Source organism: Acomys minous (assembly GCF_964271855.1).
Source record: "Acomys minous genome assembly, chromosome: 18".
In the NCBI taxonomy this organism is placed as follows: Eukaryota; Metazoa; Chordata; class Mammalia; order Rodentia; family Muridae; genus Acomys; species Acomys minous.
This window is the reverse complement of record NC_140501.1, coordinates 41,923,942-41,935,984: the sequence shown is the minus strand read 5'-3', so window position 1 is coordinate 41,935,984 and position 12,043 is coordinate 41,923,942. Positions and strand designations below refer to the sequence as shown.

Below are 12,043 nucleotides of genomic sequence, written 5' to 3'. Positions count from 1 at the left end.
TTGCACCAGATGTTCCAGTGTTTGCGTTTCTCCAAAGGTGAGTCTAAAAGAAGAGGAAAAACAAACAAACAAAAAACCCGATTTTATAGGGATTGACTCACACGCGCCCCCTAGAGGAGTGATGCCCTGCAAGGACAGTCCACCAGGTAGGAATCAGTGGTGATTGAGGTTGGCTGCAACTAGACGCCCTGCTGCCCATTGCTTTATATTTCTTGATCCTGCTGATCTGTTTGTTTGTTTGTTTGTTTTTTCAGCTAGATTGGAAGGTACCAGAGAACAGCGCAAGCTCTTTAGAAAGGCTGTCTTCTTCAATACCTGTCTGATGGCATTAGAAGGAGATGGTCTGGTGTCTTAGATTCTTTAGTGATTTGTTGAGATGCTAACCACTGTTTCCCTCTTCATTCCAGCGCGGACCCTTACACCTTGATAGCGCCAAAGGAGAGCCGGAGGCAGAAGATCCAGAGAAGTACGCACAGGCATTCACTCAACACTCAGAATGCTTCTGGTTTTATCATTCTTTTTAAAAAGCATTTTCATTTTCTGATTTATAGAGAGAGACTCATGGGATCTCACCAAAGTCTTTAAAAAATTTGTAAAATTATTCTATTGTTAGCACTTCTAAATTTGTTTCTCTACATTAGAAGCAGAACTCATGGCTTTAGTGAGTGCAAGTTTTGCATTTTTCTTGAGTTTAAACAACTTCGCACCTGTTGTTATTATTGTTTGGATCTTGTCCCTGAAATATCTAGTTGGTGGTGATATTTTAATGGTGCTATAAATACCTTTGAAATGGACACACTGTATATAGAAAAGTTCATGAGGGAATTTATATGTTTTGATACGTTCCATCCCTCTTAATGGACTTTTTTTTTTTTGCCTTTCTGTTCTCATCCTGTCAATCTACCCTCTGTGATTTTATCTGCATAATCATTTTTTTTTTCTAGATAACAACCCAGAGGGCACGGACCACATCTTCATATTTTGCTGCATTTAGCTGAGGCACAATAAATAACAAATGTTGCCTCCTCATGTCATAGCATTATTTTTGTTGCAAGGAGAGGTAGACTTCATATGGCTCACAAGGACATCATATGACTGTCCATGTCTAGCTGTGCTTGCTGTCCTCTCCCTTAGTAGACTGTTGACAGGGAATTCAGTGACTAATGAGGGCATAATGGCACTGCCAGGAAAGTAGTTATCTAAAGGGGCCACACTAGACAAGGGCCAACCTGGGTGGTCCAGTGAGTCAGGACAGCAAACCACAGTGACCCACCGTGACTATGGGCACTGTAGACATTTACCCAAGAACCCCAAGGTTCTGACATCTTACAGGCCTCGACTTCAAATTCCTAACAGGGATTTAAGAGTCAGACCTCATCTTGGTTTTGAGGTGTTTCAGAATTTTTCTTTTACAATTTGAAGATTTTTTATTAATGGTCTTTTGGGACAATTCAGTCTAACTTGGAGATTACGTTATACGCTGTAGCAATAGTACTAAGTCTGCCGGGCGCCCCCTGCTGTCTCAAGCACTAACTATTTGGGCAACTTAGAATACCAAGACCCAGGGCAGGGGTGCTAACACACAGGGCAGAGCGTCCGTCCTCAGAGTTGCAGCCAGCTTGGGAAACATGAAAAAATAAAGCAAAGATAGGCATCAGAATTCTTCCTGGATGTATATTTACCTGAATCTTATTGACATATGAATATTCTAGTTTTTGTACACATTTGCTATAGAAAACCCTTTAGAAATAATTCATGAGTCTTTAAGAATGCCGGTGTTGGAAGAAAACGATATTTCTGTGTTGTTAGTAGGATTTTAGCTGTTGTTCAAATGTGTACCTCCTGTGAAGACACTTAGTAGCTGCCATGGGGTGGATGCAGCCTTACTCCAGGGGGTGGGGCTGGAAGGTAGCATCTTTTCCTGGATATCTTGTCCTCTCATTCTGGAAACTCATTAGCTGCTATTGGCTTGGTGTTTTGGTTCTTCCTTCCTTCCTTCCTTCCTCCCTTCCTTTCTTTTTCTCTGTTCTTTTCTTTCTTTTTGCCTCTGTATTCTAATCCTTCTGTGTCAATCTACCGTCTATGGTTTTATCAGTATGATCATTTTTTTTCTAGATAATAACCCAGAGCTTAGGGACCACGTCTTATAGCTATAGTTATATTTCTTATATAGGTATCTAGGGTCTCTCTGTGTAGCCTTGGCTGTCCTGGACTCACTTTATAGACCAGACTGGGCTTGGAACTCACAGAGACCTGCCGGCCTCTGCCTCCCGGAGTGCTGGGATGAAAGGCATGCGCCACTAAGGTGTCATGCTTGCTTGGTGTTTTGATAATTGGAATGCCCAGGCTTCTCCCCTACTCCCCAAATGCTAACAATTGATGACTTGCTATTTCTCACCTGTTCAGTTGCTGAGCAAGAACTGGCAGACCTGGAGAGGTGGAAACAGCAGAACCGGGCAAAACCAGTCCACATGGCACCGCAAAGGCTGGGTGAGTGGCAGAGGTGAAAGGCAGGGTGGGTCGCTCCCTAGCTCGCAGATCCTGCCCAAACCTGCTAGGTTTGCCTCCCTTCATACAGGAAGGCTTGTTCTGTGGTAGTACTGCTGGAGATGGAATTCATCTGACAGGAAACATTCAAATGTGCAGGTAGATGGCTGTTTCCAGTTTTCTGTAAGAAGAAAATGCATCTGCCACAGTTGTGTGGGAATAAAGTGATGGCTTAATTGGCAAATAATTTAGAGCCTCTTAGATGATCAGCTCTGAAGAAAGCTTACCTGGGGCGTTGCATATGCCCCGTCCCAGCACTAGGCAGGATGTGAGGAAAAGCCATCACAGCATATTTATCATGGCTGTTAGATGCTAATGTGATGGAAACGAAGGGGGAGAGTAGACTCAGAGAGCAAAGTGAGAGTGAGCTGGGGACCCAGCTGTGGGTGTAAAGATAGATGTCACTTGGGTTTTCAGGCTAGGCCTGGGGGACAGTTGAGTTGGCAGAGCAGGTGCTGCCAGTGGGATGGGTGGCTGTCTGGGCCTCCTGTGTGGGGTTCAGTCCTTTAGTGGGGATGCCTCCCAAGGCAGTCATTTGCTTGCGCTCCTGCTTCCTCTTCACAGCCCTAGCCCGTAAAGGTTTGGCGCAATTCCAGTTAATACAAAGATACCTTAAGTAAGAAGCCAACTATTGCCACAATAGTCATAGAGATATAAGGGGGGGGGGAGCTAATTTTGATGTCTCTTAATGAGTGAAAGAAATAGAGCTATAATTGTCACTCCAATTGTCACTCCATGTGTGTCACCTTTGCTGAATAAGCCAGACTCGCGGAATACGGTCCAAACCTCCTTAGTGGGTCCTCGCAAGCAGTCTTTCCCATGACTTTGAGGTGAAGTAAGAAATTACAGGGATTTTTTTTTCCTCTTTGTCTTTTGAGACAGCCTCATTTTAGTAATTAGTGCCCAGTCCTAGGTGCTGGCCAGACTCGGTCACCCCCAGGATGACTTTAGTTGTGTTTTCTTTCATGAGATTCTTTTGCTTCCAATTTGAGAAGGTGTCCAGCTGTGTTCTGATGTCCCCAGGTATGAAAAAGTTAAACTCAAAAAAAAAAAAAAAAAAGAAAAGAAAAAAGAAAGAAAGAAAGAAAAAGTTAAACTCACACTACAGATTTACTATGCCTTGATTAGTACGTAACAACTGGCATTTCAGTTTAATATTCCCATTTTAACTTTTGTGGCTTATTTATTTATTTGTTTGTTTGTTTGTTTGTTTATTTATTCATTTATTATTTTTATTAGGGGGAAGCCAATCTGAATCTGAAGTCAGGCAGAAACAACAGCTCCAACAGATGCAATCGAAATACCAGCAAAAGGTCAGAATCCATTTCTTCTAGTTTAATTTTGGCAACGAATTTCAGTACCAACATTTCCACATAACCATGAAATAACACCATGACTCAAAATATAAAACCTTCAAATCAACTGTAAAATGTAATTCTCAAAATAGAAAAATTCCAGGAAGAGGAAAACATCTAGAATTCTTACCCAAGCCACATATGCAAAGCATCACGCCCTTTGATTAAAGGTGTCCCTTTAAATTAGTTATTTATTAATTATAGTTTAAGATTACTGTGTTTTCGTTCCCAGAATATGGTTTTGTTTATTCCAAGATAGTCATAAAATACAAAAATGATTTAAGGTAACCAGTAGCTTTAACAATAAATACTATGAGTTTTATAATGAGGAATACTATCTACTTTTTCCTCCTGTGTGCATGGATGGACACACACACACACACACACACACACACACACACACACACACACACACACACGAGAGAGAGAGAGAGAGAGAGAGAGAAAGATAGAGCAAGAAAGTGAGCAATATGAAGATAGGTAGATAGTAGACAGACAGAAAGACAGACAGATAGGTAGATAGATAGATAGATAGATAGATAGATAGATAGATAGATAGATAGATACCCATGAAGAAGCTCTTAAGGACTCTCAGGTAGGAAATGCAGTCTGGCCATCCTCTAAGTGGCTTAAGTAACAACCTATAATCACGGTGAGGTATAACACAAACACTACTGTAATTTGCCTTTCATCATAATTCTGTGTTCCAGAGGTTCAGACTGACAAATGGTAACTCTTTTTTTCCCTCTGTAATCTCTATACAATTTAGCTAAAAAGAGACGAATCTATTCGAATAAGGAAGGAAGCTGAGGAAGCCGAGCTCCAAAAACTAAAGGCAATCCAGAGAGAGAAGGTAAGAGGGCAGAGGGGAGGTTAGCTGCTGTTTACTGAGGGCCATTGCCAGGCCCTCCTCGCTGTAACCTGATAGGGTGGCTATTATCCAATTGTGCAAACAAGGAAGTGACAGAGAGAGGGGAGATACAGTGCCCAATGGTCCACAGGCATAATTAGAATGACAGGGTTTCGTTTTCCCACATACTGGTTTCAGAGCTTGGTTACCCAGTCACCGCACCAACGGTCTCACCCCTTGGCAGTGTGGATGGCCACAAGGCAGAGCAACAAGGAACAGTGGCAGGCATCATGCCACCCCCATATTTGTATCCAAAGAGAGTATTTCCCAGGATGCCTGTGGTGAAGGTGAACACAGCTCTCTTACCACTGAGAGAAAGAACATGCAACGGCCTTTTTTTGTTATTTGTTTGTTTGTCTGTTTTTTGTTTTGTTTTTGTGTGTGTGTGTGTGTGTGTGTGTGTGTGTGTGTGTGTGTGTGTGTGTGTGTGTTTTGTATCAGTGATGCCAGGCTTTTCTAACCTGAGAGCCATGCTTTAGTTTTGATGTAGCATCCAGAGCTTGGGGGAAAATCTCTTACAAAGGCTCATTTGCTAAAGAACAGCAAATAATATGGAGATGGTTAGCCTCTCCCCGTCCACAACACCCTAACAGGAAGTAAGGCTTAGCATTGGAGGTGTGAGAGCAAGGCATTGACTCCTTGTTCTGAGCACCTATTGCAGATGCCTCTTAGAAACAGAACTCCTGTCCCTGAACCCTCCCTTCCTCCCTCCCTCTTTTTTTTTTTTTTTATGGTTGTACTTTTAATTTTTTTATTAATTTGTTCATATTACATCTTGATTGTTAGCCCTTCCCCTCTTTCCTCCCATTCTTCCCTCCCTCCCACCTCCCCCCTTCTCCCCTCCCCTATGTCTGTGATTGAGGGAGACCTCCTCCCCCTATATATGCTCTTAGAATATCGAGTCTCTTCTTGGTAACTTGCTATCCTTCCTCTGAGTGCCGCCAGGCCTCCCCATCCAGGGGACGTGGTCAGAAAAGGGGCACCAGAGTTCGTGTGAGAGTCAGATCTCACTCTCCACTCAACGGTGGAGAATATCCTGTTCGTCGGCTAGGTCTTGGTAGGGGTTCGAAGGAAACCTACAAGAAGAACTTTATGACAGGCAGATCTGGGTCCTGGGGTCCTCCTCAAACTAAGGCACCAGCCAAGGAGAAATAGGCAGTAAACTCCTCCCTCCCTCTTTCTGTTTCTGTCTCCTCTCCCTCCCCCCTCTTCCCCTCTCTGTCTCTCTCTTCTCTCTCCCTCCTCCTTTCTCTTCCCCCTCCTCCCCTTCCTTTCCCCCCCTCTCCTTTCTATTCTATTTTCTTCTTCCTCTTTCTCCTTCTCCCTTCCTGTTTTCTTGTAAAGATTAAGTAGGTGTTCAAAAGTTTAAACCCTATTTTAAAGAACAGATTTATTTGTTTATTTTCAGACAAGGTCTCACTATGTAGCCCTGCCTAGCCTAGACCACACAGACATTAACTGCCTCTGCCTCTGGCATGCTAGAATTAAGGACCTGCACCACCACATTGACCATAATAGATGTGTTTGGCAGTTGGTACTAAGGAAGCTGGAAGTTTACAGGACATGGGGAGGGAATACAGGTCTCCTCCTTCCTGTAGGAATTCTCTTCTTGCCTGGGAACAGACTAAGCTCTCTTGGAAAGTATCTGTCATGGTTGCCCGACCTTGGGCAGGCTCCCAACTTTCTCAGAACTCTTTCCCTGAAACAACCCTGCAAGTACCATCTCCCACATCCGAGAGCAACTTGTTGCCATAGTGATGCAGGTGGTGATGGTGAGCCTGGATTTGCACGTACAAACTGTAACAAGATGCTGGAAGTATATAAAAAGGGTAGGTAATTTATTTACAAATTTTGGTCCAGCAATCCACTACCAGTTGGCTATCCACTACACAAAAGATTTTTATGGAAACCATCTCTTCTCTGCTTCTTTCAAGTCCACTTCTCTCTTTACCACACTTTTGTTCTTCGTCTCTTTCTCTTCCCCTCTCCCACTTGAAAAGTTGGAGCTTTGGTCTGTGGTTTGTAGCAGGAGGAGCACATCATACATAGTCTGCCTGCCGGTCAAGTGGGACCAAGGAAAACACCACCAGGAACTGGCTTAAAGGCCAAGAGAACCTGACGAATGTTGTTGTTGTTGTTGTTGCAGACTCACATCTCAGTCTGTTTGGTATCATTTAGTGCCTATAATTGGCCGGCTTGTGTATTGTTTACAGTTCATTTCTTCATGCTCTGAATGTGTGGGTGCAATTCTGTTCTTTAACACTCGGTGAAAGTTGCGCTCTCCAGGCCGTAGCACAGCTATAGGGCCACAGCGGTCTTTAGACACTGAAACATTAGTTGGGTTAGCTTTTCCAAAGTGATAGTTATGATATAAATTTGAGTGTGATCGAGAAGGATCAGCTCTCTAGCCTTTCCCACTAAAAGGGAAAGGACAGAATTGGCATTGTCTGGAGTTTGCTCATGTGCAGGCTCTCTTGAGCTGTCTGTCTTGGGCCCACTGCAGACTGCAGACTGCTAAGCTCCTTAAGTTGCTTCCTGTGCACGTGGAAATTTGTGGAGCATTAATTTATATGGGACTTTGATTTATTTGGCTGATTGGCTGTCACTCTCACCAGGCCCAGCCCTTTCTGTTGACTATGCATCCGAGGCTGTTCATGGCTGCTGCGTAGGCCCATTTAATAGCTTGTGTCAGACGGAAAAGTAGATATTAGCTATCTAGAAGTGACATATTCCACATTGCCAGTGTGATAATGGCTGGGAGAAGTGATAATGACTATGCTTATGGAGCACTTAGTCTTAAAAATGCACAGCAAATGCATGCATGGACACCAGCCCGCAAAACTCCGCCCTCCTCCCCCGGCAGATGGATACTGCCCGGGAAGTCTGAGCCAATGCAGAGCCAAGCAGCTACTGCCACCCAGGAGTCTGGCCAATCCCCGGGATACCCTCAAGATGTCTTTCTTATTGCCCGTTAATCCATCAGTGGATTGATGTATGTGTTAAATCAGAGCCTGCATGGGCCAGTAACTTCCTCAAAGCCCCAACAGTGACCACTGCTTGCCGTGGGGACCAAGCTTTTCCATATATCAGTCTTTGAAGGTCTACTTCATATCTAAATTACGGTAATAGGTTTTCATAGGTCACTATAATAAGCTTGTCAGCCAAATTGAATGTTCTGAGAATAAACGTCCATCATATTCTACTCATAATCATATGGATGAAATAATCATTTGATTTTTCCACATTTCTGCAGCACTCACAAACCTGGAAAATGAAAACCTTCCACCTCTGTGGTGAAGGCCTGCCCTACCCCCTTGAATTCATCTTACCCTGCTGCCTGTTTATGTTTGAAATTGTTTACAATGCTATGTCTCTCCTGATTTTTCCCAATGTCCTCGTATCACCATAACTTTGGAAAGTGTTCAAAACAGCTAGAGATTCAAGTGGCATCTCAGGCCTTTTCTTGTTCCTTAAGCTGTGGCTACCAGAGTTGCTAGCAGCAAGTGAAGTCATTGTGTTTTTATAGACCCCTGGAAACATAGTTCATTTAAATGCTGTTCAGTGTTGCAGAAACAAGCCAGTAGAATATAAATTATGTATATTAGATGCAAATGCATTCACATACATATTTTTAGGGCATCATACTTGTTGCTTTCTAGTTCTGTAAGGCAAGTAGCAGCGAGGACTAATGGCTTTAAGGACAAAAATCAACTTTCATGAAATTATTCAAGCATCATATGAACTGGGAAGTATTTCAAATTCTGTAAACTCTGAAGTCCCACCAGGTTTCCAGGAAATATGGCTCTTACACCCCGTACTTCTCTGAGGTGGCATTGGTATAGACCTAAATCCTTGGGTGCTGAAGTGCAGTGGGCTTTCATTAGTTCATCACAAGGTGTGGGAACACAGGCGTTAAAAAGTATAGGCTGTTAGCTTCCCCGGGATCCATTTGCCTTAATTATAAAATGGGTACTATAACAAGGAGAACTAAAGGACGCATGTGCAAATGTCTAAGCACAATAAACAAATAATGGTGTTTTCCCTTTTTCTTTTTTTCTTTTTTTTTGGGGGGGGGCAGGAAAGGTGGAGGGGCAAGAGTGGGTTTCTGCCAGACTAATGGTGTTTTCTTATGGATGTGTTTTAAATCAGCTAGAGTCTGCCTGTTAAGGTTTTGTGCTATCGTAAATCACAGCTGTGTACGTTATGGATTTAAAATGTTCCTAATAAATACCCAGGGCCACACCTCTAAGTCTCACACACTTCTGAAAAAGCCTAAGCGGCTCCCCTCAGAAAAGTTGATACCAGGTAGCACTTGGAGGCCAAGGGAGGAGGACGAAAGTCTGAACCCCAACCTCTCCAAAGCAGAGAGACTAGGAGTGCAGGCGAGCTGAAAAGCAGAGGGAGGCTAGAGGAAAGGTGGAGTTAATAAAGATGGCTGAAGGCCGGGCATGGTGGCACATGCCTGTAATCCCAGCACTCAGGAAGCAGAGGCAGGCGGATCGCTGTGAGTTCGAGGCCAGCCTGGTCTACAAAGTGAGTCCAGGTCAGGCAAGGCTACACAGAGAAGCCCTGTTGTGTGGCGGGGGAGGGGGAATTGGCTGAAGAATGAAGATTAGAGTGAGACGCATGATTTCTGGGCTAATTTTAAGCCCATTTAAAGCCCACAAACATCTGCGTTTGCACAGTACCTGCTACGAGCCCTCTTGTGTCACCTTTCCTCACCCAAATTACTATTTAATTTCTGCGTTTTCGCTTTTATACTGTGATAATACTCACAGTTCTTGCAAGTGGAGTGGTTTATGGGGCTCAGAAATCTATAGTGAGTGAAAGAAAAAGTTGAAACCTCAAAACAGCAACAAACTAAATCAAACCAGCAAATGAAAAAAAAAAGTCTCTAAAACCTCCACACTTCAAATCTTACCCTCCTAGATTTCTATGGATCTCCTTCTGAAATTGTTATTTCACTTGTGAACGTCTCTCCATTGGTAGATTTAACACCATTTCTTCATTACTTTCTTGTCTATGTCTTTTACAGGAAAGTACTTCTGTGTTCATATAATAAATATATAATAATAATAATAATAATAATAATAATAATAATAATAATATACAATATAATACATTTATATAATCGGGCATCGGATAAATGTCTGTTGAATACACATGACTCAGTGATGTTACTCAGGTCCCTTAGCTCAGCCAGTGGTAGTGTCCTGGCTGAGTTTCCTTCAGCCTCTGTGCGAGTATGTTTGGGCAATCTGACTAAATATAAGTATTTGGACTGATATAAAAATCCGTGCCTCGCCTAACTTTAGTGGAAGAAGACACACCCAGTCCTACACGACTTGATATGCCAAGGTGGATTGATATCCATGGGAGGTCTCCCCATCTCTGAAGAGAAAGGGAGGGGACATAGAGGAGGAGAGACTGGGAGGAGAGGAGGGAAGAGAAGCTCCAATAGGGATGTAAAGTAAATGAATGAATGAATGAATCAATGAATGAATGAATCAATGAATGAAAAACATCTGTGCCCATATTTGTAGACATTGGATACAAATCCTCAAACATCCCTCCATTTTACAAAATACTTGTTCACTGGCTTTGGCTGAGGGACTAAGAGACCTTCACTAGGTGAATTTAGCTACTGTGCTGTGTTATGCGTTGCAATCTACGAGTGAGAAGACTAAAAGTGCTTTTCCCAATTTCTGACCTCAGTGAAGGAAACTGGCTCATGTTTCTAGATGCCTGTGTGACCTTCCCCCTGCTCTCTGAGGAGATTCCTGACCTTGGTTTAATCGATACGTTCTGTTTACATTCTGCTGGCTTGCAATCTTCCACCCCAGGGAAGGTGGAGAGACCATCACAGCTCCGCATGTTTGGGCTCACTCTTCCGGACTCTGTGTAGATTATAAGTTATTTGGTGTTGAGTTCTCCTTTCGTTTCCTTTCTAGAATCCTGTTCATTAACAGCGAATTACTAGCTGTATAATTGATTTCCTGGAACCTAGACTATTTACTATAAGGTTTTTGCTGTTGTTGTGAGCGTGGAAAACATCTCTTTTGCCTGTCAAAATGGGAAAGCCTCCCATCCTTGAATTATGGAGGAGCAAGACTCACATTCGAATTTAAAAGTGATGGGTCTTACTATTTTCTTTCACAGATCTTCTTTGAGCAAATCTTCTTCTTCTTCTTCTTCTTCTTCTTCTTCTTCTTGTTCTTCTTCTTCTTCTTCTTCTTCTTCTCCTTCTCCTTCTCCTTCTCCTTCTCCTTCTCCTTCTCCTTCTCCTTCTCCTTCTCCTTCTTCTTCTTCTTCTTCTTCTTCTTCTTCTTCTTCTTCTTCTTCTTGTTCTTCAACCCAGCTGTTTTCTGGCTCTCCTTTGGGCCCCTTTATAACTTCACCTTTCTCCTGTGTCACAGATGTTGCTTCTACCCCTTATTAAAATTTCTTTTTGTCTATGTTTTAGGCATGTTAAAAAATGACAGTACTGTCACAGCAAGCAAAAAGCACATGGTTTTGGTTATTTAAATCAGGTTAAAATGTTCCAGAGCCATGATGACAGTGATATAAAAAATGAAGTCACATCTCTGACTCTCGAGACAACTAATTAAAAAGAGAGCGCCCTTCTACTCAAGTAGATGGCTTAAGTAGAAATATGCCGCTCAGTTTCTCAACAGCTCTAAGTGCCTAAGTCAGAAGGGAGTTGAGTTGGGCTATTGAAAGCTGTTTCCTGAATATTTTGGTAGCACGTGTGACACACACACAAACACACACACACACACCCGTGCTTAGTACAGACTGCATTGTTAGTTTTAATTTAACATGCTTGGTATGGAAATTCATTGTTTGCATCAGAACATCTCACAAACTCAGTTGCTTAAAGATGGATGTTGCTATCATTTGAGCTGAAATAAAAATGTGAAATTTTGATTCTGTAATTTAGTCAGTCAGGTAGCAAGAGGGGAAGTTTGGGATGCTCATGGGGCCTTCAGGATCGAACTTGTGGCTTAGGAGAGGGGAGACCATCTTGGGACCTCTGGGGCCACTAGGGCACAATGATTGGGGATTTGGGTGAACTTAGACATCGTGATGCAACCTAAAGCTTCTGTAACAGCTCACGTTTTGATATTTTCAATTTCAGAGTAAGAAGCTAGAGGAGAAAAAGAAACTTCAAGAAAACATCAGAAGAGACACATTTAGAGAGCATCATCAGTCGTAAGTTTGTATCCTCAGG

At 42.7% G+C, this 12,043-nt stretch overlaps 1 protein-coding gene across 4 annotated transcripts in view; it reads left to right on the top strand.

The window, feature by feature from the left end:
* EPSTI1 (epithelial stromal interaction 1) overlaps positions 1-12,043 on the top strand; it is a 103,137-nt gene that overhangs the window by 32,079 nt on the left and 59,015 nt on the right. For all 4 annotated transcript variants that reach the window (XM_084767963.1, XM_084767965.1, XM_084767964.1 and 1 more), the window contains exons 2-6: positions 408-466; positions 2,407-2,490; positions 3,787-3,860; positions 4,672-4,755; positions 11,951-12,024. In XM_084767963.1, coding sequence (XP_084624089.1) covers positions 2,472-2,490; positions 3,787-3,860; positions 4,672-4,755; positions 11,951-12,024 — 251 coding nt within the window. In that variant the 5' untranslated portion in view covers positions 408-466; positions 2,407-2,471. The remainder of the gene's footprint in view (positions 1-407; positions 467-2,406; positions 2,491-3,786; positions 3,861-4,671; positions 4,756-11,950; positions 12,025-12,043) is intronic.